The 27389-nt window shown below is 55.3% G+C and overlaps 1 protein-coding gene across 1 annotated transcript in view; it reads left to right on the forward strand.

Annotated features, from left to right (window-relative positions):
* The first annotated feature begins 7303 nt into the window (after positions 1 to 7303).
* Positions 7304 to 27389, forward strand: part of CCDC108 (coiled-coil domain containing 108) — a 31565-nt gene continuing 11479 nt past the window's right edge. Inside the window, exons 1-20 of the mRNA XM_004674799.2 lie at positions 7304 to 7360; positions 9269 to 9317; positions 9660 to 9820; positions 11576 to 11760; positions 12670 to 12772; positions 13305 to 13471; positions 13653 to 13852; positions 14150 to 14295; positions 14677 to 14899; positions 15245 to 15510; positions 15822 to 16022; positions 16217 to 16576; positions 17756 to 17893; positions 19204 to 19449; positions 19992 to 20216; positions 21017 to 21175; positions 21385 to 21535; positions 21968 to 22096; positions 23073 to 23286; positions 23605 to 23733. Coding sequence (XP_004674856.1) covers positions 9668 to 9820; positions 11576 to 11760; positions 12670 to 12772; positions 13305 to 13471; positions 13653 to 13852; positions 14150 to 14295; positions 14677 to 14899; positions 15245 to 15510; positions 15822 to 16022; positions 16217 to 16576; positions 17756 to 17893; positions 19204 to 19449; positions 19992 to 20216; positions 21017 to 21175; positions 21385 to 21535; positions 21968 to 22096; positions 23073 to 23286; positions 23605 to 23733 — 3395 coding nt within the window. The 5' untranslated portion in view covers positions 7304 to 7360; positions 9269 to 9317; positions 9660 to 9667. The remainder of the gene's footprint in view (positions 7361 to 9268; positions 9318 to 9659; positions 9821 to 11575; positions 11761 to 12669; positions 12773 to 13304; positions 13472 to 13652; positions 13853 to 14149; positions 14296 to 14676; positions 14900 to 15244; positions 15511 to 15821; positions 16023 to 16216; positions 16577 to 17755; positions 17894 to 19203; positions 19450 to 19991; positions 20217 to 21016; positions 21176 to 21384; positions 21536 to 21967; positions 22097 to 23072; positions 23287 to 23604; positions 23734 to 27389) is intronic.

The following is a 27389-nucleotide window of genomic DNA, read 5'->3' on the forward strand; positions in this document are numbered from 1 at the left end:
CACTGGGCATGACTGCCCATTGGGAAGATCCCATCACGGCTGGGCATGGCTGTCCATCGGGAAGACCCATCATGGCTGGGCGTGGCTGTCTAGATATCATGGGCTGTGCTAGTCCTTTCCCCAGGAGTTGCCTGAAGGTGCAGCCAGGTGGGTTGGTTTCTGGCAGCACTGTTGCTGTGTTGGGAAGAGTGAAGCCGATGCCACAATCCTTGGCAGTCAGGTGCTTGGCTAGCTGGTACCTGCACCCTCCTCTGAATATAATGTAGCAAAATGCCCCTTTGGGAGATCCAACTAGAAAAGGCAACTCTTGGGTTCTGGTGTGCTAGAAAGCAGGGCCCCATTTGGGAGAGGACCTCACTTGGGGCACACTTGGCAGCACAGCTGGTTTTCCATCCCTTGGCCACTCAGCTTAGAGCCCTTGTGCAGTGCACAACTTGTACAACCTCGGTAACCCCATTGGGTTTGGGCCTCTGCCAGGCTGACTCGACTCCCGAGAGATGAAAGTTCAGAGAGACGCTCCACCGGAGGAAACATCAAGGCGTTAAAAACAGGTGGGGGCGGGATGATCAGTGACTGTCGACAGGGTGGCTTTGGGCTGGGCCTTTGGGGCCTGGGTGACTTGGCCAAGGGCAGGTGAGTGGCTTATTGGAAGTAGAGGCTAGAAGGCCGAGTGTCGGGTGTACCCTAGGACTGGGAGTCTGAGTGGATGGGGCTACAGGTGCCAGATGGGAATGGGGGAGGAGCTGCAGACCGGGGAGAAGTGCAGGAGCAGGGAACACCCTCAAAGAAGTCAGACTCCAGGAATAGAGGCCTTATTCTCCTCCTCCAAGAGAGCGCCTGTTACCGCCCTGTTGAAGGTTGGCAGCAACAGTCTCTCCACACCATGCCCTATGCCCCCTGGATGGAATGCGCCTCCTGAGGCTGGGCCCCATGTCCCACACCCCAACATGGTTCTCAAAGCCTCTTTGTTCCACAGGCCAAGCTGCGGCCAGCCTGGATCTGATAAGACCAGGTCGGGCAAACAGTGGCCCCGCCCTCTGCACAGCGTCTCCTCAAGGCACACCTGCTCGCTCGGCACGCACTTGGCCTCGCCCCAGATGGGCTCAGAGAGCAGGGGCTTCCTCTCCAAGCTGGGGCAAGGCCTGGCCTCTGGCTGCCCCTGGAGCCCATTCAAGACCCCCTCATACCCATTCAAGACCCCCTTTTATCTCATATGGCAGCAAGATAAGAGAGTTACTCCCATTTCAGAGGTAAACTAAGTTTCCAAGAGAAAAAAAGTTATTTGGCCACTGTTTTTCTTTCACAAAGTACTGAGTGTACTATTTACATCATTAACAAACAAACCCTAACAATTTGTGAAATGAGGGTATTCCTAATTTCCACTTTGTGGGGAAGAAACTGGGGCCCCAATAGGTGAGATCACTTCCCCAAGGGGACACAGTAGCAGAGTCCAGTCCAGATTCGTGGCTCCCTGCAGCAGCAGAGTGGCCATCTCAGAGCCCTGGGAAGAAGAATCTCCCAGCTTCAACCCAAATGTTCTGATGGGGCTGGGGTAGCCAAGGTCCTCTCGGGGAAGATGGTCCTGAAGGAAGGGTGTTCTAGACACTGTAATAGGATCCCATACTGGTGGGATCGGCAATAATTAAAGTATATTCACAAATTATTTGACACTTCTCCTAGGCAGAGACGGGTCTGTGCTCCCTCCCCTGGCCTGGGGCTAGGTCAGAAAAGGCTGTGAAACTTTGCTTGGTTTTACCAATCTTGATATTGCCAACCTGGAGAGGCTATAAATAGGTATCTGGTCCTTAGCCTTGCTGAGCTCCCAGCCAACAGCCACCATCAACGGAGCGCCATCTTACACATCAAGCCCAGACAGTCAGTTCCCAGCCACTATCCAAATGCAACTGCAAAAGGGCCCCCCAGCCAAGACTGCCATGCCAAGCTCTTCCTGAATTCCTGACCCACAAAGTCATAAGCAAAATAAAATGTTTTAGGGAGACCTTGAAGCTTTGGTGTAATTTCTTAAACAGCAACAGTGTCAGAAGAAAAGGCAAAGGGGGATGGGGACAGTTGAAGTTATCTCCTGAGGTGTCCCAGAGGCTTTCAACACACATTGACACAAATGCGTTCAAAATGGCATCTGTATGGGGCTGGAGGAGGTGACATTTCATCTTCTAAGGGCAGTGTGAGAAGGCACACTGACTTGGAAGCAACTTGGGGCAGAAAGGGGGAGGTGAAGGGGAAGGTGGGGAAGCACAGCTCTCTTAACTCCGTTGATTGACCGCGTTACCTCCTGCTCTGATGGCAGGACCCCTGATGACCTTTGAGGAGTAGAGAAACTTTTGGAAGGAAGGGACTTCATAGACCTGGGCTAGCAGGAAACAAGGGGTTACACAGGCCAATTGGAAGGAAGTGTTATTAGAGAGTTTGAAAATCTGAATGTTAAATGCTGAAGAAAGTAGTCAGAGTTTGAGGTAGACCCAGGAAAGGGCTGGACATTCCTGTGGACAATTGCTGGCCCCATTTTCTCAGAGTGCTTCTGCAAGCAGAAACCTGCAGGACTTCTGCAAGAAGGTTCATGAAAATGAAGCAGAAGTACCCTGTTGCCCTAATGAATTTCATCTATATTTGCATCTATCTTCTGCATACATTTTTGAATGTCTGATTTAAGATAACCCAGAGGGAGCATGACTAAGCAAATAATAGGGAGTGAGTGTGGCTTGGGGGAGTGATTGAGAGTGTGGAGATGAAAAGATGAATCCAAAGACAGGACAATTTTCGTGGTTTCAAACTCTTAACCCTAGAGAAGCAAAAGATAGACATAATCAATATCTAATAAAGAGGGGGAATAACAAGTTTGCAAGGACAGTCCTAGCAAACACCACTTTAGCCATGTGATCAAGGTTAAAATCAGCAATAATACATATGACATCGTATCTGTTACCGTGCACTGAGAAGGGCTCTGTGTTACCCTTCCTAATAATCCCACTTACCCAACAAGAAGTGGAATGAGACTGAGAATACTCTACAGAATAATTGGGAGTATTCCTCAGTCAAATCAAAAGAGACAATGGAAGACTGAGAAATGCCCAGGAAGGCTTCTGGTTTGGACACTGAAACAAAAAAAAGGACATTAGTGAGCAAACTCATGAAATCTTGTAAGTTCTGTACTTTCAGTAATAGTATTTATTGTATTCTTTGTTTTAAATATGTTCTATGGTCATATAAGCTGTTAAGCCAAGAGGAAGCTTGGTGAAGTCTTCATGAGATCTTCCTGTACTGTTTTTGTGACTCTCCTATGTACCTTTAGTTAACTTGAAAAATTAAATTCAAAAATCAAATCTAGGTGACAGAATCTAATGGATCAGTCAAAGGTACATCCCCTTATTAATTTTTGAAGTCCAAGCCAGTTTCCACGCCCAAGGGGGCAAATGCACTGAGCTAGTGGTCAGGTGTGACACTTACTTGCAAGAGGTTACTGATGAAACAGATCTGAAAAGGGCTTGAGGCATTAGATAGGATAGAAATTTACAGAATGATAGTGTTCCTCATTTATTCAGAACATAAGTTGAGCCAGGTACTGGGATAAGTTCTTTAAATATTTTCTCACTTAACTTTGAGAGAGCTGTTAAGATTTCCCGGTCTACAGATGAGACTGTTGAAGGGACAGATCACACAGCTGAGAACTGGTGGTTCTGGGACTCAAATCCAGTGTGCTTGACTCCAGAGCTCATATTTCACAGAACTGTTGTCTTCTCAGGGATGTCCCTTACTCAGTCCACACCTCATGGTTACCGTGCTGGAATGGAACAGGGAAGAGAAACAAGGAAGCAAGAGGCTGGGAATGGCCTAGAATGGGCTGGTCAGCTGGAGCTGTCCATGGTGCTGGTCAGAGAGACACATAGCTGGAGAGTCTACAGGATATGGTGTATGGGGAGACATCTGGGAAGGCTAGTAGGAAGGAGCACTGCTCAGAATAGATGGAAAGAACAGGTAGATGTGGTGACAGCTCCTCCACTGATGAGGAGTTAGAGGAGAGACACTTCAAGATTTGGTCATTATGTATACAGGAGCTGGGGAGATAGAGGTTTGCTATCAGGTCTGACTTAAAGCCAATATTATTCAGCTCTAGTGATGGGTGAAATCTGGAACTACCTGGGTACCTGTTGATGAGTGGTCACAGACTGCTGTGCCCTCCTAATGTCCTCTCCCCACCGCCTGTCTCCCCCACAATCCACCAACTACATGGTTAAGACCAGGGCACTGGGACCTGGCTCTAGGGCTAGTTGACTTCCATTCTCATATCTTACCAACTACTAAGTATTTTAAATACTGTCAATTTGTCCCCATTTTATTGATGAAGAAAATGGGGTTCTGTCATGTTTAACAGTTTGCCTGAAATTATTCCACTATTAAATAATTTCAGTTTGCCTGAAATTATTCCACTATTAGAACAAGTACTTGAACTCAAGTCATCTGGTATCAAACCCAATATTTCCCCTTCTACTCCCCTGCTGTTGGCCTGCAGGTCTATCTTTGGTGGGACAATGAAAAGAGGGAGAAATTATGTGGGAGTTTGCACAGGAGAGTTAGAAAATCATTTGAGGCTCCCAGGCAGAAGGGAACACTTTTCTTTGAGTTCTCTTGTTATATGGTAGTTTACACTCAATCTCCTGCCAGTTGATGCCCTTGCAGTCCTTCCAGCTATCTTTAAATGCCCCCCTCTCCCCCTCAGCTGATGTAAGGAACATGATTCTAAGGCACTGGGTGCTCTGTTTGCTCCTAGACTCGGCCCTTAACCACGCCAAAGTCACATTTAGCTACAGCCTTCTTTCACTCTCTACCCCCTCAATTTAGGCTTGGAAGAATTATAACACTAATTTAGGAGGTCAGGTGCTGCTGTGGGAGGACCCACCTCCTCATCTCCTTCCCCTAAGTGAAGTACATTTTGTATGCAGACCTGATTTCAGAACCAACACTGGAAATGGAGTCCAAGTCGTAGGGGAAAGAAAGACTTTGCAAGTGCTGGAACTTGCCATCTGGACAGCAGGTCCTCCTGGTATCTCCTTCTGTCTTTCTCCACCCCAGAGCAGCAACAGTAGTCTCCTTTTTGGAGAAACAGAAGTGGGAGGAGAAAAACTTCCCACCTCTCCAGTGTGTGGCAAGGAGACTGGTAGGTGACAGGAGAGGCGGACACCCAGAAGGGCAAGTGACTTAATTATAGGAACCTCCCACTTAATGAATGACCTCCCTCTGTGTGTGTATCTAATTTTGATCATCTACCATGTGTCACGCACTTTACCCATGACTTGGTGATGCAATCCCCACAGTTGCTTTTTGATAATTATCCCCAGGTAGCAGATGAAGAAACTGAGATTCCAAGAGACCCAAGCTCACACAGCCAGGAAGTGGCAGTCAGAACTAATCTCAAGCCTGCCTGATTTCCCAACCAAGTGTCTTCTGTAACCCATAGGGGACATAGGGACATAGAGGATCAGAAGAGATATTTTGTGTGTGCTGAAGCTCAAACCACCCAGTGTGTATTATCTTTATTGCCCCCACACCCAGCTTTCAGCCAGGAGGCTCTGAGGCTACCTCCTACCCCTTCACCTTTTCTCTTTCTTTCACATCCTAGTCCTCATCAATCTTCGGAATTAAAAGCCACCTCTTTCATAGCAGCTCCCAGTGTCTGTCCTGGAGGATGTGGTTACCAGGACCCAGCACCCACAAGCTCTTCTAGATTCCAAGCTTCTGAAAGGGGGGACTTAGAGGAAACCCTGGCTTCTCTCCCTCCTTAGGCTCAACCTTCTGCCACGCCCCTTTCCTTGCTGTTAGCCTGCAGGGGTAAAGTCCACCTTGGGCCTCTCCCTGGGAGCACCATGTCAACCAAGGTCACTTGCAAAGGGAGTTCCTAGCAGGCAGCCAGAACCCCATAAAATCAGAACCTTCAAGGCTGTACTAAGATTTTCCTTTCACGGTCTCTAGCCCAGAATCCACCAAGGATCTAGCAGACAGCGCTCTAGGGGTGTACTCCTTCCGTGAAGAGGTGCAGGGGTGGGCAGCTCTCAATGAGATTGAGCTTCAGCACACACAAAAGATCTCTTCTGATGCCCCGTGTCCCCATATCCCCTTCGGGTTTTCTCACTGGGATTCCTGAGGCCACCACTAAGTTTTGCCCCCAGAGTTTACTCCTCCTTATTTCTTGTTGGCTTGAGAATTGACAAATACTCTCTTTCTTTGTCCTTCAGGTCCATCTGAGTCAGGCTGGCCATTTCAAAAAAAAAAAAAAAGCTTAAAGGAAAACAAAAAGGAAATCATTATAGAAACTACAAACAGCATAAAAGTCATCATGTCCAAAGTGCAGAATAATGCTAAAGCCAGTGAAAAGCTCACCCACTCCCACATTCCTGTTTCCCAAGAAAATTAATCATAATTTAAAGGGCCCCCAGGCTCTGTCCATGTGATCTCCCAAGTCGCCAGAGGCCACTTGTCAGTACATCTTTCAACATTCATAAATAAACGGCAACTTTTCCCAAAATGAGAGTTCATTTTCTGGATTTGCTCCTAGATTCTTGAGGTCTCTTTCCCTAGTTACATTCCCTCTCCCATCGCTGCCCTGGGCAGTGAAACACCTTTCCCACAGATGAACTTTGAGAATTTTAGCTTCACCTTCCTAAGGACTCGTCGCCATTGTTATAATTAGCCCAAGCACATATGGACAGATGAAGAAATTAACTTCCAAAAATCCGGTTTACATATAACAATACTGTCTCCATATATTAATCTTCAGAGCTCTTCCAAAAAGTCAGCTTTGTGCTGGGTGGTTGCCAATGCCAAGGATACCTTCTCTCCCATCAACAAAAGGGATCTATTTGCAAAGCAACAGGCAGATAAGGAATGTCTATGGACTGCTTTTTAGTTAACAATCGGAAACACAGAATGAAGTTCTGGGTGAAATTCTACGGAGTCACCAACGCACATCAGCAAACAGGAACGACCTCCAGTCAGGTCCGGTGACAGTACATTCATTCGCTTTCTGTGAATTTGGTCTTCAGTTAAGGTCACGATTGCCGGACGTCACGACAACGAGGGGACCGACGCGACATACCATGCTGCGACGGGTAGAAGCCCAGTTACTGCTAGCAGGGTGCTAAAGAAGCACAAAGGACGCAGGACTAAAATTGGCGCTTTCACCTTCCTATGGCATGACTCATGCCGGCTGCCGTCGTTGCCTTGGGAAACCAGGACAGGCGGCATCCTGCGCGTCCTGTATCTATGGAAACGACAACATGGCGGCGGCGGCGTGAATTCTGAGCGTTGGTCTCCCGGATCCAGGGAGCGGCGCGCGTGGCAAGTAAAGGTATCTGTCCCGGGAGACCGCTTCTTCCCGGAAGTGGCTAGGGGTCCCCTCCATGTCCTGTCTCTTCAGAGAGCCCCCTAGGACTGCATCTTGGGTGACACCAATCAGACAAGGTTCCGAAGGGAAAGGAGGAGCCGCTCTAAGTATATTTTGTCCCTTCATTTTACCTGTTTCCTCCCTCGACTCACAACATCCCGTCACTTTTCCTACTGGTCATTTTAGGAATGTTTAGGAGGGAAATTAGCAAATAAGAAAATTGAGGTATGTTTTTTAAAACCCTCGAGATTAGAAAATCGGCGTTTAAAACACCACTTCCTTGGCCTAATGTCTGCACTATGATTGCAAATGAACGAGGCTTTTGGAAGAGTATTGCAGGCTAGTGTGGTAGTTACGTTTGTAATTTACGTAACAGGTTTGTCTAGGGCTTAAAAAAAACTTTATTCGTGTTTCACATCAACTGTGAAATAGAATAACCCTCACTTTATAGATGGGGAGACGGGGGCTCAGATTTGGGGAGACAGCCATCTCAAGTGAATCTGAGCAGATATGGGGACCCAGCTTTCTTTGCTCACTCCCCTGAAACCTGTTCTGAATAGGCTTTCTGCTTCATTGTCTTATTTCTTCTATATACTCGGTGAGATGGTTAATATTTTGATTGAAGACTGTCAGAGCCAGGAGCATTAATGAATCAGGCCGGGACTACAAAGTCATCCAGTAGCAGAAAAGTAATGGATGCTTCTCCCTGTTTCCTCAGCTTACATTTCTTTGATTCCATCTGAACATCCACTTGACAATTGAAGAGAGGTGCTTTGCCTGTCTGCATTCTGTAAATGCTTTGTGAATGAATGTGTCACTAAGCCTTTCCCATTTCTGGAACCTGCTGCCAATTAGGATAACTGAATCAACAGAATCTTTGTTTTGGATGGGGGGCAGGGGAAGGGATGAGATTGTGTATATTTCTTAAGCATAATCATAAAATTATTTACTAAATTGTAATGCTCAAATGTGAAAAGATGTAATTTTAGGCCAAAGAAAAGGCCTATTGTAAGGGCTAAAATACATATGAAAGCCTTATAACTACTTGGCACATGAGAAGTTCTCAGTAAACATCAGTAGAAGTCCTTATTTTTTTCCAAAGATTTATTTATTTATGCATACAGAACTGGGGTACAGGCCAGAGGTGCAGGGGGTGTGAGGATTCATCAGAGACCGAGTAGGGAGCAGGACAGGCAGATTTACTGAAATACACTGCTGAGGGGAGCAATGGATGAGTCAGGAGAGGTCTGCCTCGCCATGTGGGTCAGCTCCCTGGCAGGGGGTCAAACTTGAGCTGCAGTGTCTGCAGACAGTTTCATAGTGCTGTGCTTTAACCAGTTGTGCTCCCACAACTGGTTTATTTGAAAAGATAGGGAAGGATACTAAGTCATCTGAAAAATGTGTTCCAAAAAGTCAGTATTACATCACTAATATTACCGGTAGGCATGGAGGGGGTGGGAGGACAGGGGTGGGAGGCATGTGTAGAAAAAAGCCTGAGGAGGAGGAAGGAGTTCGTGGTGATGGAACCAGAGCTTGGGGCCCTTGTGTGTCTCCTAGAAAAGAGCCAAGGATGCTTTGAGCATTTGGTGAAAGCTGTGGACATTCTCCCTGGAAAAGCACACATGTCCATACACATGGCATTATATATTTGCATGAATTTGCCTATCTTATTTGCTTATATATTTGCATATCATTTGCAGTTGGTGGTCTATCCTCTGCTCTAGAGGTTGAGTTATTTGTTCTGGGATTGAGTCGTTATTTCAGTGGATGCTTACTGTAAGCCCTAGTGTGTACTAGTAGAGGAAGTCCAGGAGACCAAGAACTGTCCTCTTCCACTTGCCTCTTTCTTGCCCTCTATTCCCTTTCTCACAGGAGGCAAGACACATTCGGAGGAAAGAAAGAGTGTAAAAACCAGATAAAGGTAATGCATGGGCTTCAGCAGCACTCCCCGGGGGCTCGTGAGAAAGACCAAGTGTAGCCATGGAGGCCAGGGCTGTGTGGCCTTCTCCCCAAGTCGCTCTCCAAGGGCAGGCAAAGCTCCGCATCTCAGACCTTGTCTTCAGGCTCGCTTCCCTTGGTGCCATCTGTCACCAGAGCTGGAGTCAGGCACTTCTCGGTGACGATGATGGCCGTGCGAGTCTACTCCATGGACTCCAGAGAGAGCTCTTCCCATGTCCTGCTGTCTCCCCGCTGACCCCTTCCCAGCCCCAAACTGGCAGTGCTTCAGCTTGACCAGACAGCTTCCCTTGGACTTGTGTTCCAGGCACCTTGATGCTCACCCAGACCTCCCTGGGCCCCAGCACGAGACTGCAGGACAGCGGGGACCTCACCATGAACTCCGAGTCTTGCTTGAGTGCCAGCACCATGGCCATCCCCACCATCACCAGCAGCAGTGGCTGCAGTAGCAGTAACACCAGTGCCCTGGTGAGGACAGTCAGGGCGCATGGAGCGGGGAGCAGCAGGACGGGAGGGGGGTGGCGGAGCTTCAGGGCATGAGGAAGCTGAGGGGCCTGACTCTTGCTCCTTGTCTAAAGTCCGGCACTAGACCTGTACAGCTGGAGCACCCAGCTGAGCCAGTGCTGGTGGCTTCGAGTGACTGGGTGTGGGGTGGCGGGGGAGTGAGTCGGAAGCCGACACACTAGCTTGCAGAAAGCTTTGGCGGTCTTCACCCAAAGGGCTTTTTCTTTGACTACTATATGGATGGTGCTTACCCTGCTGTTCTCTCCCTACGTAGTCTCACAGGGACGTGGAAAGTGGTCGTCTAGGGCTGTGATGGTGGGTTGTGTGGGTCTGTTGTGTGTGGTGGTTTCATGTCTCCTTAGATGAGGTGGGGGTAGCAGGTGCCTCCCTGCCCCCCACCAGGGACCGGACCAGGGGTCACCTGGTCCCTCCATCTGTGCTATTGCAGGCACCTTGATCCTCAGATTCACTCACTGGTTCCCGCTCAGAGCAGGAGGGAGAACAGGAGAAGCTGGGGTATTCCTCCTCCTCCCTCTAAGCTTGGAATAGCATCTCCGCCAGCCCAGTTCCTGCCAGACAGGCTCTGGGTCCTGAGAACCCCACTGTTTCCCCTAACTTGGAGGTGGAAGCAGTTTCCCAACGTAGCTACTTTCTGGATGATTTCACCATTTCCTGGCTGTGCGTTAAATTCCTTTTAAACACCCAGAGGGGCTTCCAGACACCATTCTCCTGGCTGGACACCAACTGATATTTACAGTAAACCCTTTGATCACCTGAGGCACCTGTCCTTGTGGGCAGTCGGGAAAGAAATCCTCTGTCCACCCACAGGCGCTCTGCGAATCCTGAAACCGAGAGTGGCTGCCGGGAGAAGGGGTTTGCCGTCTCGCCCACCAGTGTAATCCTGGCAGCTAGCTCAGTTTCCTGCACAAAACAGGAAGCCAACAAATGAAGATATCCTTGTATTACATAATGACATAAAAGCAAACCTGGTCAAAGATAAAGTAAAATGGGAGTGAGTCATGTACTCATGGCAATGACTGTGGCAGGAAGTTGTATCTGGTTCATCCACCTTGCCACAACGGGGGCTCCCCTCCCCCTCATATTGTCGGGGGTTGAGGCTGGAGCCACAGAAGGATTTTTGGTCAAGGGAAGCCAGGCACCTTGGACCGGTAGTGTCATCTGGCGGAAGCAATGCTCGGAGTGACCCCCAAGTCAGGACATGGGGTGGGGGTGGGTCACAGGCGCGCTAGCTCTTTCCTCAGCTCCACCAGCCAGGTGAGGGGTGGAGGTGGAGCTGCGGAGTATTCCTGCAGGGTGGAAAGGTGCCTGGCATGGCCGGCTTCAGTCAGGAGAGGCTTCTAAGGAAAAGGGTGGGATGAGGAGGAAGGGGTGTGTAGCCCCTGAGAGAAGAGGTTGTCTGATGGTGTGTGGGGGACAGAGCAGGTGCTAACACTGCATTCGTGTGGGGGGTGGAATGGCCAGATGGGGTGCCCCAGGGAGACGTCAAGAGCAGGGACAAAGGGACCCTAGCTGGAAAACCACCCCCCGCTCTTGGAAGAGGTGGGCCTCAGGGCCTGTCTGCTCCTCATCCTCTCACTCCAGGCCATCTCCCAGGGCCGAGGGGTGGAGGTCATTATTTTCTGGACCTTTAAGCTGAGTCTGAGTCCAACCTGCTAATGTGTCCTTTCTTTCCCACCTTCTTCCTGCCACCTGAAACAGCCTGCCAGCTCCGTGGACATGCAAATGTGCTTCCCAAAGAAGCCAGAGAAAGTGAAGAAGAGGGTCGTCTGGGGCATTGAGGTGGCAGAGGAGCTGCAGTGGAAAGGCTGGGAGCTAGGGAAAGAGATCACTAAGCTCTTGGTTCTAAAAAATCTATCCTTCAAAACCCAGAAGATGAAGTACAGGTACCGACCAGTATGAGAGGTCAGAGACCCAGCCCCTCAGCCCCAGCGCCCCAAAGCAGCTACTTAGAAAAAACAAAATCAGTAGAGTATATAAAACATGCAGTGGAAGACTTACCAAGAGTGGAGCCCACTGACCAGACAATGGAATAAGTGTCCGAAGCTCACCTTCACGTACTAGGTGACCCTCTCTTAATAGAACAAACTCTGTGCCCTTGAAATGAACCACTTTCATGATAATACCCTTGCTTGCTTTTTTTTTTTAAAGATTTATTTGTGCATACAGAACTGGGGTACAGGCCAGAGGCTCAGGGGCAGTGAGAGGCTTCACCAGAGACAGAGCGGGGAGCAGAACAGGCAGATGGACGAAGTACACTGCTGAGGGGAGCAGCGGGCGGGCCAGGAGAGGTCTGCCACGCCATGTGGGTCAGTTCCCTGGCCAGGGATCAAACTCATGCTCACTGGCTGCAGACAGCTTCATAGTGCACTTTAACCCCTTGCATCACCAGGGAGGCGCCACCTCTTATGAATATTCTTAAAGTCTGCAGTAGCTATAGTTAACCAACCCTGGAACCCTGCAGCGCTACCAAGCTCTGTGCTCAGAACGGCACCTCTGGCTCTCGGTGTCTCAGCCATGGTTTCTCCAGCTGAGTGCTGAGGGGGTTGGTTAAATCAGGGCGGCCTCCCCTCCCCCACCCTCAGTGGCTACCCATGGACACAAATGCTGCTCCCCTGCCCCCCATATCTCTGGTGAAGGTCCGCTGTGACAGACCCACGGGCTCATTCCGGGGTCTTTCTTCCATGGCCCCGGGACTCACGCCCCCTCAGTTTTCCAGGATTTTCCTAACCCTGTCTCTTCTAGTTTTCTGAGCCCTGAATCTGAGGTGCTTCTCCCCTGGCTCTCACCTGCAGACCCCCCAAGAGCAAGTTCTTCTTCACAGTCATCCCTCAGCCCATCTTCCTGAGCCCGGGCATAACCTTCACACTCCCCATCATCTTCCGGCCTCTGGAGGAGGTAAGGTCCACCGTGGCCAGAGGAGGGCAGAGGGCAGGGAGGGACACGGGAACAGAGACCCCTGAACAGGATGAGGTCAGAGCAGCAAGGAATGACCCTCTCCCCCTTTGGACACCCTACCAACTGCTGCCAACAGTCCAGCTTGCCAAGCCTGGTGGGACAGGCCCTGGTCCAGGCCCTCACTGGACAAAGGGTGTTCCTCATTGAATGTTGGGGTCCATAGTCTGCGACTCTTTGGGCCATCAGAAACCCTAGATCCCCTGACTTCTTCCTACTCTCAAAACATCTCCCCCAAATACTTTTTTCGCTATAATTTGGGCCTCAAAGCTCTAAGCCAGAATAGCTGGTGTACAGATAACTGGCCTATTCCTCTGAGGCTGAAATAGAGGGTCCGGCCCAGGCCTCAGTGGTTGTGTTGGGGGCATGGCCAACGGCTGGGGTGGTGTGCGTGGCCCCCAGGCCCACCTGGGAGCCACTGGTCAGTGACGGCTTCTACCACGCGGCCTGCCCGCCCCACCCTGCTGCTCTGCAGAAGGAGTACCTGGACCAGTTGTGGTTTGAGAAAGAAGAGGGAGTGTTCAGTGTGGACCTCAGGGCCACCCTGCCCTGTCACATGCTGATCTGCCCGCCGTCCCTGCAGCTGCCCACGTGTGCCGTGGGGGACATGGTCGAAGCTTGGTTCTGCCTGGACAATGTGGGGTGAGGTGGTTTGTTGAGAGTCTGAGGAAGACACCTGGAGAGGAGAGACTGGCCTGCCCACTGGGGAAGCGGGCAGGGGGTGTAAAGAGGGCTGCCCAGGGCCGCCGCCGTTCTAAGCAGGGGCAGTGGTCAGAATGAGCACTGTGACTCTGACCTGCCCCCGTCCCTGACCCTCCCCCAGGGACCTGCCCTCCATCTACAACTGGGAGCCCCCCAACCCATTCCAGATGCTGCCCACCACGGGGCTGCTGGAGCCAGGCCAGACCTGTCGCATCAAGGTGACCTTCCAGCCCCCCATGGCTGTCATCTACGACGTTGAGGCCTCGTGCTGGTATGGGGAGAGGGGCCAGCAGAAGTGCAGCATCCAGCTACAGGCTGTGGGTGAGCCCCACCTCTCACCTGTCCCCAGAGCCCACCTGCTGTGCCTCCCTGGCTCTGGCTCTCCAAGCGTCGTGTGTTCTCCCAAGCTTGCTCCCGACTTGGCCCCATGGCACAGGCACCATCTTCCGCACCCCTCCCCCACACTTGCCAGTCCCACCGACAGACCTTCCTTGGTGTCACAGACCAGTTGTTCCCCCGGGGCACCTGCCTGTTTCAAAGGACTGTTCAGCTGCGCGCTTTAAGCTTCTAACGGGGAGGCCCTGGTGAGCTCCCCACGATGCCCCATTTCTGCCCCAGCCAAGTGTGCACAGCTGCTGGTGCGCATAAGGCAGAAGTGCCCAGAGGACCAGGATGTGGAGGGCTTCCAGAAAGTGCTACACTTCGGCTCCGTTGCTGTGGGCTGCACTGCTGAGAGGCAGATCAAGCTGTATAACCCATCAGTGGTAGGCACCCCGTGTACTTACCGGGAGCGGTCAGGACTCGGAGGCCACGGGGCTGGGAACCCCCAAAACCCACTCCCTTTCCTGACGACCCTCCCGCTTCCTTTGGCCCTAAGCCTCACCTAGCCCATGCCTGTTGAAACACGAATGTGTCCCCCCTCTCCTCTCAGCTGGGGCCTGGGGTATCCGGTTTTCCCCAAGAGCAGCCACGTGGCCATCCTGACCTCAGGACCAGGGCGGGCCACGTTTGTCTTGGCCTCTTCTTTCCTCCTGGCAAGGGTCACCTCACCCAGTCAAGCTAGTGAGTGGGGCACATGTTGAACAGCACCCCCTGGGTGGACCCCTCTCTCTGACTTGCTCTCTCCTTCCCCGCTGACCTCACAGGTGAGCGCCCCCTTCAGGATCGAAGTGGCCCAAGACATGTTGGTCAAAGACTCGGCCTTCTCATGCCCCAAGGCTCAGGGCATCGTGGCCCCAGGAGAGAAGAAATGCGTGTCTGTGTTCTTCCACCCCAGGACTCTGGACGTCAGAACTATGGGCTACTTCTCCATCATTCCCTCTGGCTGCTCCTCCCAAACCCTGCTCAAAGTTGTTGGTTTCTGTAGAGGTACAGGCAACCCCAGGAGGCCTGGCAATGCCCCTGGGGGTAGGAGGGGGAAGTACCTTAATGAGGACTGGGAAACGCACCTTGCCTCAGGCCACCTCCTAGCCCTTCAGCCTGGGTGTCTGCTGCCCCCTGGTGGGCTCTCTGAGAAATCAGGCGAACTGTTCCAGCCTTCACCCTGCTGACCTCCCCGTTCTGCTCAGGCTCCTGGGGCTCTGGCCATTTCCAGCTTTTCCCCCTGCCCCCAGGCCGCACCTCCTCCAGTGAATGGGGCCCTTTCTGAGACATCTGCAGGGAGGCTGATGCCCCCCAGCCACAACCTGGTGACAGCTCCTTCTCCTACGCCAGGTCCCGCTGTGTCCCTGCAGCAGGACTGCATTGACTTCAAGTGGGTCCCCCTCGGGGAGTGCTCCGAGAAGCCCCTGTGGATTGAGAACAAGTCAGACTGCACGGCCCACTTTCAGTTCGCCATCGACTGCCCAGAGAGCGTGTTCAACATCAGCCCCGCCTTCGGGACCCTGGTGGGCAAGACCCGCGTGGCCCTGCGCTGTGCTTTCCAGCCCACTCACCCCACGCTGTACTTTCGAAGGGTGGCCTGTCTTATTCACCACCAGGTAAGCAGTGGGAGGGGGGTGCGGAGGGGACCCCTGAGAGCTGAAGGGGTAAAACTGAGGCCCAGGGATGAAGACTGTGCGTGGCGCTCCACTCCCTGCATTCTGGCCTTCTGGAACGCGTGGCATCACCTCCTCCAGGGCCCGGGTCTGGTCAGGGGCCCATGAAATCTTGCTCTGCACCAGGTGGGTGTGCCAGCCTCACCCCGAGTGTAGCCAGCCCAGGGGGTCGCTGCGAGTGCTCACTCTCAGGCAGAGTGACCGGGCCCGGTGCTGAGCAGGAGCTGAACTCTGCTTCCCGGGCAATGCTGTAGGACCCGATGTTCCTGGACCTGGTGGGCACCTGCCACTCCGACAGCACCAAGCCGGTCATCCTGCGACCTCAGCATGTCGCTTGGTACCGCACACACCTGGTGCGAGGCCTGACGCTCTACCCCCCCGACATCCTGGGCATCATGCTGAGGGGAAAAAAGCTGGAGCAGGATAAGAACGGGGCCCTCATGATTCCTCTCGAGGTACAGAGCACTCCTCTGGTCCCCCTGGGGAGCCAGGCTACTCACCCCAGGTTCAGGCCCCCTCATCTGGCAACTCCTGGGCAGTCCGTTCCCCCAGGCCCCCACGGGCACCCTTAGTGGCTGTGTGGAGCTCTCCCAGAAAGAACAGCAGCAGAAGGAATGCCGCTGAGCCCATGCGTGTCTCCCTCATGCAGGAACTGGAGGACACGCCCGCCCCCAAGTATCCCCTCATCCCCCCCATGGCCGAGTACTTCTTTGATGGCACCAGCGATGTGGCCGTCTTCCCCCCGCCTGTTAGCATAGAGCCGACTGAAGTGGATTTTGGTGGCTGCTCCCCACCCGAGGACCCCAACCCTGCCCCTCTGTGCCTGATGAACCACACCAAGGGCAAGATCACAGTGGTCTGGACGCGTCGATCGGACTGCCCCTTTTGGGTGACTCCGGAAACCTGTGTGGTGCCTCCACTCAAGTCCATGGCCATGCGCCTGCATTTCCGCCCACCCCATCCCAACGGCTTCTACTCTGTGGAGCTGGAAGCCTTCGCTGCCTATAAGGTGTGTGCACACGGATCAGATGGGGTACGCAGAGCCTCACACTTGTGGGGGGCCGGAGGAGGTGCCGGAGCGTTGTTGCAGGGGCCAGCCTCTCCGCCAGGCCCTGCTTGCTGCTTCCCTGCCTCCTTGGCTGGACGGTGAACGTACTGGCCCCCAGGCTCATGGCCTGCCGTGACAGGGGGACTTCTCGACCTGCCTATTTATGGCTCTTGATAGGTGGCCTCCCGCCCGCCACCTCCTGGGGATAACTCAGCACAGTCAGCTGTAGTTCCCTGGGCCTCCTGCTAGTCCCGGAAATAAGAAGCGGGGCCTGTAAAGGGGGCGTGGGCAGGACCCAGGGCCTGGGCCTGCCAGACCCCAAAGTTGGGGGGTGGGTGCGGGTGTGAAAGGGGTGGGGGGCTTTCTCGTTAGCTCTGTTCTAAATAAAGGCTTCGGTAGGCTCTATGCTAAATGCCAGGGAAGAGTAGGGCTGTGCAGTGAAGACCAGAGTCCCTTACCCGCTGGGCAAGACCTCTCGTGTCTCTAAGCCCTGGCATTTTCACCTATAAACCTGGGGTCATAGCCAAACTATCGAGAAAGCTTTCCAAAGACGAGCGTCTCGTTAGCTCTGTTCTAAATAAAGGCGAATGCGGAGGTTTGTAGGAGGAAGGCTGTGTACACTGGGCTTTGCCAAGTCAGGTTTCAGGCTGCAGACTCTGTCCCGCCGCTCTCTGGACACGGCCACCACCGGCCAGATGTGGCCACTGGGGCTGAAATGCGGGGGTCCGAAAGAGGAAGTGTCGAGGTCTGACACACCCACACCTGGCTTTGGCCCAAAGGAAGTGGAAACTATCTCACATGCCACTCACCTACTGCTATGTTTAAGTGGCCAGATTTTGATCCTTTGGGGTTAAATGAAACCGATTAAGGTTACTTTCCGGTTTCTCTTGGGCGGTGTGGCCACTGGGACATTTAACCACACGGTGGGCCGGGGTTGGGTTCTGTTTCTGTGGCCTCCACCACACTGGGTGCTCAGTCGGGACCCGGGTACGCCGGAGGGGCCACCCCATAACTGGTTATGGGCACCCACTTCCGGGAGAGGCCCTCTGACCTGAGCCCAGTGTGGGACTCCTACAGTGCAGGGCTCCCCCCGGGTGGGAGGCAGGACTAGGAGCTTGTCCGTGGGTCCGGCCCCTGCAGGTCCTGCAGAGCTACAACAACATCGAGGAGGACTGCACCGTGTGCCCGTCCTGGTGCCTGACGCTGCGGGCTCGAGGCCACAGCTACTGTACTGCCTTGGAGCACCACATCCCCATCTACTCCCTGGACGCCCCCAAGGTGAGGGGCCCCCAGCGCCGTGGAGGTGGGACGGGGTGCTTAGTTTCTGCCTTGGCCCGAAGATCCCTCTCCTCTCTGATGGTCTCAGAAACCCCCCAGGGCCCTCTCTGGCCTCCCCCAACCCCCACTGCCAGGTCCTGGGGTCACTGAGGACTGTCCACTGGGCCACGGAGAGACCAGGGTGCTAGCTCACCCCCCTCTACCGGAAATATTCCCCGTTGTAACGCTCTCCGGTTTAAAACGCCAGCTTCATTTGTCTGTGTGTTGTTCACTGGGAAGCTGCTCAGGGCCCGGCCACCCACATGCCCTGCCCCTGAGGACCGCCCATGTCTGCAGGGCTCACAGAGCTGGCTTGCTGGCCCGCCCCTTCCTAGGGGTGTCCTATCTCCTGGCTCCTTGGAGTCCTGCCTGCCTTGCACCAGCAGGGTCACACCGGCTCCAACACACAGCTGTGGAGCCAGCCGGCCCCGGTTCCAGCTCCCCTCTCTCCCTCCACATCCCTTCCCAGCTTCCATTGCCTGGTTCATTCTTGTATCCGTCTTCTCTACCCTCCTGCCTCACACTGCTGGAAACATGCCACTTTGGGGCATATGCCTGGGGGCATCACACACCCCTACCAGCTACATCTCTCTCCAATCCCAAACCCGCTCCACCTCCGAGATTCAGCTCCAGGGTACCCCTGTGACGGCACGAGGGGGTCCTCGCACCCCACCCTGCCCCATTCCCTCGGCCGGCCGGTTCCTCCCGGGCTTTGTGGCCTTTACCGGAGGCCTCTGGAGCGTGTCCTGCCCTGCGTCATGCGCGCGTGCTGATTGCCCCAGCTGCCCGGGGCCCGAGTCAGCGGTGTCAGCCTGGTGCACAGCCCACGCAGCCCTCAGCACAGGCTGACCACTCTCCAGACACCTGAGGAGTGTTGGAAGCCACGATGCCTGGGGCTTTCCCTTTCTTAAAGTGGGGCTCCCTGCAGGAGAATCAGCTAGATGGAGCTGGCATGCCCCAGATCTTCTGAAACCAGGATTTCTGAAGTAGGTTGTCCAGAGGCACCCTAAAAGTGCAAAAACCTCTCCTTAGCCTGAGGAGGGTTCCGGGAGGCCCAACTTTCCTGGCACCACCAGCTCCTGTGGCCCCTCTTCTTCCTGTCTGGAAGTTTCTGGAGGACAGACGCGTTTTTTGGTGCCAGGCTATGGGCTCCCTCCCTCCCTGCTCCAGGTATTGACTGGGACATGTGAAGGCTTCGTGGCTCCCCACTGAGCCCACATAATGTATGCCTGGACCCGACCTTGGTTCTCTCTCCTCTTCCTGCACCCCAGCTGTTTCCTGCAGTGTCCCCAGGTGAACCCTCCTACTGCAGCCTGCTCCTGGTCAACAAAGGCTCCATGTTGCTGACCTTCAACCTGGCCCCCCAGAGCAGCTCAGACGTCACCCTGCGGCCCAGCTCCGGCCTCTTGGCCCCTGGGGCCCACCAGATCTTCCTCCTCTGCACCTACCCCAAGGGCACCGCCTGGAAGCAGCACACTTTCTACTTGCAGTTCAATTTTTGCCCCCTGTATCTCAAGGTAGATGAGGCTGGGGACTGCGCCCTTGGGAGTGGGGTTTCCCTTTTCAAAGCCACAGTCAGGCCAGGTGTTGGTCCCTAACATTCCCTTCCAGTGGCCCGAGGCTGCTGCTTCTGCAAGAGGTGTCTTAGCAGGGAGACACTCCTCGGACACAGCTGTCAACAGCTCCTCCACTGCACCCCCCCGGAACCCTCCCTGTCCACTTCATGGGGTCCGGGCAGGGAAAGGGGTTCAGCGGTCCCAAGGACAGGTGGGGCACATGAGAGTGATATCTGCAGGTGGTAGAGGGGTGTGAGGCCAGGAATTGCATCGTGGGCCTGTATGTGGCCCAAGCCAGTCTGTGCCTCCTTCTCAGTCCCTGGATTCTTTTGCAGAATCATTTTCTGGGTCAGTTACTGCCTACTCTGCCTTTGGCAGAAACTGCCCATTCCCAGGCTGGCACAGCAGTCCTCTCCAAGAGGGAGAAGTGTGCCTTGCTGGACATTTGGGGGAGCCAGGGCTGCGGCGTAAGGTCTGGGCACTGCCCCCCACTCTGGTCTCAGGAGGTGAGCATGCAGAGCCGGGAGGAGCCACTGCAGCTGAAGCTCGATACCAGTAAAAACATCTTCTTCAAGCCCACGTGGGTGGGCTGTTCCTCCACCAGCCTCTTCACCTTCAGCAACCCTTCACGTCTGCCCTTGGAGTTCGAGTGGAGGGTTTCCCAGCAGCACCAAAAGATGCTGGCCGTCCAGCCCGCCAGGGGGGTCCTCCAGCCCAATGAGAGCCTTGTGAGTGCCCACCCACTGCCCACTGTCCACTGCACCTTCGAGTGTCTCCTCCTGCCTCTCGGAGGAGGGCTTGCTCCACACGCCACCCCTTCCGTCCAGTGCTACCTGCCAGCCTCAGAAAGAGCTGTGATTGTTCCCATCACCACCATCTACATTTTACAAAGGAGAATTGTGACTTAGAGGAGAAGAACACATTTGGGGGTGGAGCCCAGGATGCTGGAGCCCAGGGATGAGTCCCCTCTCCGCCCGTGGTCCCAGAGCTGAGTGTGCGGCACCTAGGATCAGCTTTGGAGCAGCGGCTTGGGCCCACATGGACGGCTACCGCTGAGGGCAAAGAAGGGCACTCCAGAGATCCCGGGTGCAGTTTGGATGGGCCACGGGTGGGATCCAAACCAGCAGCACCCCTCCCTGTTCTAGAGCCTTCTAGACCAGTTGGGGAGGGCACACCCGGGACAGGAGCCGCCAGCACACAGTGGCTGTGAGAGCTCAGGGGACACTGTGAGGCGGGAGAGCACAGCCAGCTCCTGCCCAGCAGAGCTCGAGCTCCCGACTCCACAGCTCTGAGTCTCCAGCTTCTCATGAGATAACAAGGCGTTAAAATCAAGCCTCTTACTTACCTGGGGGCATATCGAGGAGCTTAGGGAGGGCACAACAGAGGATGTGGGAGGTGCCTGGCTCAAAGGAAACACCTGGAGAGGGCCAGCAGAGGTTGGCACCTGGGGGGGGGGGAGCGAGGGGGGGTGCTCTGGTGGCTGGGGTGCTCCTGGAGGCCCCATGTGGGACCATCTCTATGGCCCCAGACGCTGACATGGACCTTCAGCCCTTTGGAGGAGACCAAGTACCTGTTCCGAGTGGGAATGTGGGTGTGGGAGGCCGGCCTGCCCCCAAACACCAAGCCCCCTGCCACCACCCACTACATGCTCCGGCTGGTGGGCATGGGCATCACCAGCAACCTCGCAGTGAGTGGGCGAGCCCTGGCTGCGGTGGGGGATGGGGTCAGGGCAGAGGTGGGAGGGAAGGCCCGAGGTGCCCCACGCCTGAGGGCAGGGGGTGGGGGCCTGCTGGACCCCTGGCTCCCAGCCCTGCTCCTGCCCTTCCTTGGGGGAGGGGGACGGGGCCAGAGACCTGGGGGAGGCCTCAGCCTGGCCTGGCTGAATCTGGCCCTCAGGCAAAGGAAAAGGAGCTGGACTTTGGGAACATACTGGTGAACAGCTCACAGTCCAAGTCGCTGGTGCTCCTGAACGAGGGTCACTGTACCCTCCACTACCGCCTGTACCTGGAGCAGAGCAGCCCGGAGCTCGTCCAGGGCTACCCCCTCGGTACTCCCCGGAGGGCCCGGGGCTGGGGAGGTGGGGAGTCAGGGGCGCTGCTTAAGGCTGCTTAGCCAGACCATGGTCTGAGGGCAGGTGGGCAGGCCTAAGAACCTGGTGCTTCCACCCGCGAGCTGTGGGCTCCGGGCAGGAGGCTGCCCTCTGTGAGCCGCAGCTTCCTCGCCTGGTAATGGTGGCTCCTACGTCAGGGCTTCGGGGTAGAGCCAAGGGCTCTGAGGTGCCCATGCCACAGACAAGAGTGGCCTCTCTGTCCCGACCTGGGGGGAGGGACTCCTCATTGCTGACGCAGGGCCTGCTCTCCACTCACTGTCTGCCACCCAGGGCCAGGGGTCTGGGGGGAGCGGGAGGAGAGCCGGGGCCTGTCTGACTTGCACTGAGCGCTCCTCCACCCTTGACCTGACCTGGGTCACCTCTGAGCAGCTCTGCAGCTGGACAAGACAGAGGGGAGCATGCCGCCCCGGTCCCAGGACACCATCTGCCTGACGGCCTGTCCCAAGCTCCGCTCCCAGTACTCCTGGACCATCAGCTGCGCTCTCCTCTCCCTCAGAGGTACCCGAGCCTCCAGGGGAGCAGGAGGGCTGGGGAGGGCTGTGTGAGAGACCCGCTCGAGGCACTAGCAGAGTGGGTAGGTGTGCCCCTGGGTGTCCCCGGGAAAGGCCACATGAGTGTGGGGTGTCCGTGCACGGGGAAGAATACAGCGCAGAGAGTTTGGCGGGGCCTCAGCTTCGTCCTTGACATAGCGCGCCCTCGGGCGGCTGGCAGGTGCTGGGGCGGCACAGAGAGGGGCCGAGGGTGTGGACTGGCACCCGGCTGTCTGGGCTGGGCCTGGCTGAGCATTTCTCAGCCCTGTGGCCTTAGGCAGTTGTGTGACCTCCCGGTGCTGTTTCTCATCTGTAAAACGGCGCAGAGGCACAGTGAAGCACCGACACTGTGGGAGGAGGTGGGAGAAGCCCCGTTGCAATGAGTCACATCTGTGTGATTCCACGGACATGCAATCTCCAGAACAGGCCAACGTGTAGAGCCGGAACAGATCCGTGGTGCCAGGGCTGGGGGAGGGGCGGATGGGGACGGCCCCTCGGCACTGGGTTTCTTTTGGGGATGATGAAATGTTCTAAACTTGCATCGCGGTGATGGTAAACGCTGCGACAAACTGGGAATACATGAAAACCACTGAATCGTGGGGTTCTCAGTCCATGAGAGGGCTAATTTTTCAGGATGTAAAACTATATGCATATCCGTAGACAGTAAGATGACATAAATACAATCATACAGCAAGTGTCTCAACAAAGCTGTTAGCCGTCCGTCACTTGGAATCTAACCGGGGTGCACAGTCGAGGCAGTGGGGCGTCTGAACACTTGGGGCAGCGCCTGGTAGGAGGGACGTAGTGGACAAGATGTGGCTGCTGCTACAAAGGCCCAGAACCTGGGGACCGCCTGCTCCTGACCGGGTCCTGGGGCAGGCTGCCCATCTGCGCACCCTGCTCCGGGAAGCTGGAGGTGAGCCCACTCCTGTCTCTCCTCCCAGACAACAAGGTTGGCGAGAGGCGGGAGCTGTGTCGCGTCTTCCTGGTGGCTGTGTACCCCTCGCTCACCATCCTGGATGTCTGCTCCATGGGCAGCACCCAGGGCATCCCCCGGAAGCACCTCTGGCGCCTCTTCTCCCTGGACACACTCAACAGTTACCTGGAGCGCGACCCCACCCCCTGGGAGCTCACCTACAGTGTCCCCACCCGGCACAGGTGAGCTGCGCCTGGGGGAGGCAGGCCCATTCTGGGGTTCTCTTGGCACTTTCTGTCTACGCCCACTGCACCAGGCCTCATGTAGCTCCTCACCCCCCCCCCCAAATTCACACCCTTCCCTGCAGGGGCCTCTGGAAGGCAGGGCTTAACTCAAGGCCTGAAGTGCTAGCCCACGCCACCCCGTGAATCACTTGTCCAGCGAGTTCCCAGCCAGCCACCCCATGAATCACTTGTCCAGCGAGTTCCCAGCCACCCACCCTGTGAGGGCCTGTCCTGCCCGCAGACCCTTCTCTCAGCCTCCTTTCCCCCTCCACACAGCATGAGCCAGATCCCCCCAGTCTTCACCCCTCTGAAGCTCGACTTCAATTTCGGGGCCGCACCCCTGAAGGCCCCACCCTCTGTGGTGCTCCTGAGCCTGAAGAACAAAGGCGTGGTGCCCCTGGACTGGTACGGCTGGCTTGGAGAGGGTACCTGGGGGAGTCAGGGGCTGGAGGCCTTCTCTGGGCACCTGGTGTCTGAGAGAAATGAGGGGCAGGGAGGCCAGGCTGGGACTGGGGCCCCAGCAGGACAGGGGGTCTGTCACTGCCTGAGGCCGGTCCATAGGCTCAGAAGTGGGGGATCACTGGTCCAGGCATCGCTTTGCACAGCCCCTCCCCCAAGCCTCCCTGACTGGTTCCTTCTCTGATGGGAGGCTAAGGGCTCGCGAGGCCTTGACCACTCCGCCACCAGCTGGCAGAGCCAGGTTCAAACCCAGAGGTCTGTCTGTGGCACACCCCACCTGCAAGCACGGTTTCTGGCTGCTCCCTTGTGTCAGACCCTGTGCTGGGCGCTGGGGTACCCTTGACAGAATCCCAGCCCAGCGTGGGTGAGGCCGGCCCCGGGGAGGTGAAGAGCTGGTGGGGAAAGACAGGGGCCAGTGTCAGGGAGACTGACAGGCCTCCGAGGGGCATGGCTGCGCAGAGCCCTGTGAGGCTTTGGGAGAGGTCAGGACTGGCCCGGAGCCCCAGCCCAGGAGGCCCTGTGGGACACCCAAGCCTGCCACGCGGGGCCCTTCCTGTGCCGGGCTTTCCTCTCATCCGGCACTGCCCAGCTCGTGTCCAGCAAGCGTCTGGTTTCCACGCCAAGGCTTTTTCTTATTTTCCCCGGGCCTCTGATGTCCTAGTAAGCTTCCTTTTGATGACTTCCAACCTTGCTTGGCTAGACAGAGGTGAGAAAGAAGGGAGCCAGGCAGGGGAGCGAGGGGCCCCGCCTGGGCATGGCTGCGGGTGGGCATGGTGAGCGTGCGGGCAGGGGCGCCTGCCCTCAGGGGCGCTGCCTGGGAGAGCCGGGGTGCAGCCGTGGGGACCCGTTTGCCCTGGGTTGTCCTGTCCCGGGCCGGCCGGTGGGCGGGCAAGGCAGGTGAGGAGGCTCACTAGGGGCTCCGGCCCTGGAAGGGTGGGCTGTAAGCGAGGGCTGCAGGCCAGTAAGTGAGGCCTCTTGGCTGGCAGGACTGCTGGCACGGCGGGCGGGGAAGGCCAGGGCCCGCCTTGCGCTCTGGATTCGCCATTGACTGCACTCTGAGTGGCTGGGATCCAGGCCCTTCGGGGCTCAGGGTGGGGGTAGGAAATGTGGCCTGGCCTGTGGCCTGGCGTGGAGGGGAGCTTTGGTGGGTAGAGCACGCGTGTGTGTGGAGAGGGTCCAGATAGGCCTGGAAACCGAGGCGGGAAGAGGAGCTGGCCCTTCCCTCAGGAGCATTTGAGGTTCAGGAAGTTCCTCCGTCTGTGCGACTTCCAGGATTCCGAGGCAGGGAGCCTTCCCGGGCATGCTCGGCTCTGCTAGGCGTTTTGTGTTGTTGGGTTTCCTCTGGATTTCTTAGAAGGCTATTTTTGAGAATTCTAGCCCACTTCTGCTGAGCTCATAAGAACAAACTGAAGGTTTTATTCCTGCCAAGACCAGTAAGAAACAGCGAGTGTGGACTTGGCCTGCAGGCAGCGGGCAGGCAGGAGGGAGTGAGCACCCCAAGTAGGAGGGGAAGTGTGGGAGAAATGGAGAGCCAAACCGCTGCTCCCCTCCCTCCCTCCAGCCTTCCCCTTAATGCCCCTGCTCCTGGCCCAAGGAGAGGTGGGGAGAGTCCTTACAGACCTCAGATAGGCTGTTAAAGTCATTTGCTTCCTCGGCACTCATTAAGGCAACGGAAAGACCTTTACTGGGCAGTCGGCACGGGCTCTGACCAGGCCCTGGGATAGAACCAGGAGCCCAGGCCCTGCCTCCCAGGCAACTGGGCGCGGCATGGGGGACACAGCAATAGGCCTAGGAGAAAGGTTCGGCTGAGCTAAGGAGCTAGGCCTGGACCCTGGGAGAAGACATGCTGCAGAGAGCCTTCCAGACACAGCGCCTTGCATGGAGCGGGGTAAGAGAGGAGGGCCCCGTCTGTGGCTGCTGGAAGGAAGACAAGGGCCTGGTGGTCAGAGAAGTGGGCGGCCCCGAGGCTCCCCTGGCCTTCAGTCCTCCTCTGCCTGCGGATTTGGACTTCTTCCGTGTCCGCGGGGCGCCAGCCCGGATGCGTGCAAAGACACGGCTGGCTTTCAGGACCTGTCCCTGCACTGGGGTTGGGGGCAAGGAGAAATGGATGAGCTTTTTGAGGTAGGGTGGGGAGGCTCTGCTGTGGTCCCCGGATGTGGGGCCTCACCCAGATGAGAGAGCTGTCAGGACAAAGAAGGTTGGGATTGTTTGGAGGGAGACAGGGAAGGCGGTGAGGGATGTGGGTGGAGGCACAGAAACTCCCAGAGGGTGAGATCTCCAGCCCTGCGGTTGGTCAGTACCCCCCAGAGAAAATGCAAACGCCGCTTAGCCTCCTGAGACCAATCACTTGTCAGAGTGATGGGAGAAAAGTCAGAAACTCCTCAGCTTCCTCTTCAGGTGCCCCTGCCGGGATGACAGGGTTCGGAGGGTGCTGCCAACCTCAGCACTCACTCAACAGACAGACGCAGGTATTATCGACACGTCACATTGGTTTCAGGTTTGATGCTTGGATCACGATTTACTATCTGTAAATGACTCCTGAACTGCACGCCTGGACCACACTTACTTGCAAATAAAAGCCTTTCCCTTGTGATGAGGACATTTAAGATCAGCCCCTGGCCACTTTCAAATCCGCACAATGGCGTCATGAGCTGTAGTCCCTGGGCCCGTGTCACCCCCTGGCTTGGTGATTTCAGACCTGGAAATTTGGACCCCAGGACCCCTGCACGCATTTTGCTCCTTTCCCAGCTCCCACCGCCAGTGGCGCCCACCAATCCCATCTCCGCACCTGCGAGCTTTGGCCTTTGCTTGCGTTTTAGAGTCCACACCGATGGGAGAGGGGGTGGGATGTGTCCCTCTGTGTGACTTAGGGTATCTATTTTGCGGCCGTGCCAGCCACATCCCCATCACCTCCTGCTCAGCTCGTCCCGTAACAGTTGCATGGATTGTGTCAGTGTGTCTCCTTCAGGTCAATACCCTCGGCGCCAACTCGTCCTTCTTAATGGCTGCGTTATATTCCATCATGGTATGAATGTCAATTTTTTCCCAGCATAATATGAATATCAATTTTTTTATATCTGACATAATATGAATATCATTTTTTTCAGCTATCTTCTCAAAGATGTTATTGAAGCAATGCTATCATAGCATTATTAAGTCTCAGGCGTGCTTCCTTATAAATCAATATCTGCGTTGTACTCCATCAAGTTCACCAGTAAAGGCCCAGCCCTGTCCTCTACCTGCCACTGACTGCTTTCACCTGATTTACCACCAGCCCCACTTCCTCCTCCCTCCTAGTCACCACTCATTTGGCCTTGAAGTCGGGAAGTCTGTTGTTTCATGTGGTTCATTGGTCTGTTTTCCCTATCTACGACAGTGAGTGAAATCATGTGGTGTTTGTCTTTCTCTGACTTAGCTCACTATGCATAATAGGTCCGTCCATGTTGTTGTAAGTGACAGATTTCACTTTTTTAATGAGTTATTTATTTATGCGTACAATAACTGAGGCACAGGCCAGAGGTGTGGGAGGTGAGAGGATCCACCAGCGACAGAGTAGGGAGCAGGACAGGCAGAATGATGAAGTACACTGCTGAGGGGAGCAG

This window comes from Condylura cristata, unplaced genomic scaffold, assembly GCF_000260355.1.
Source record: "Condylura cristata isolate star-nosed mole 26May11 unplaced genomic scaffold, ConCri1.0 scaffold00002, whole genome shotgun sequence".
Taxonomy (NCBI): domain Eukaryota; kingdom Metazoa; phylum Chordata; class Mammalia; order Eulipotyphla; family Talpidae; genus Condylura; species Condylura cristata.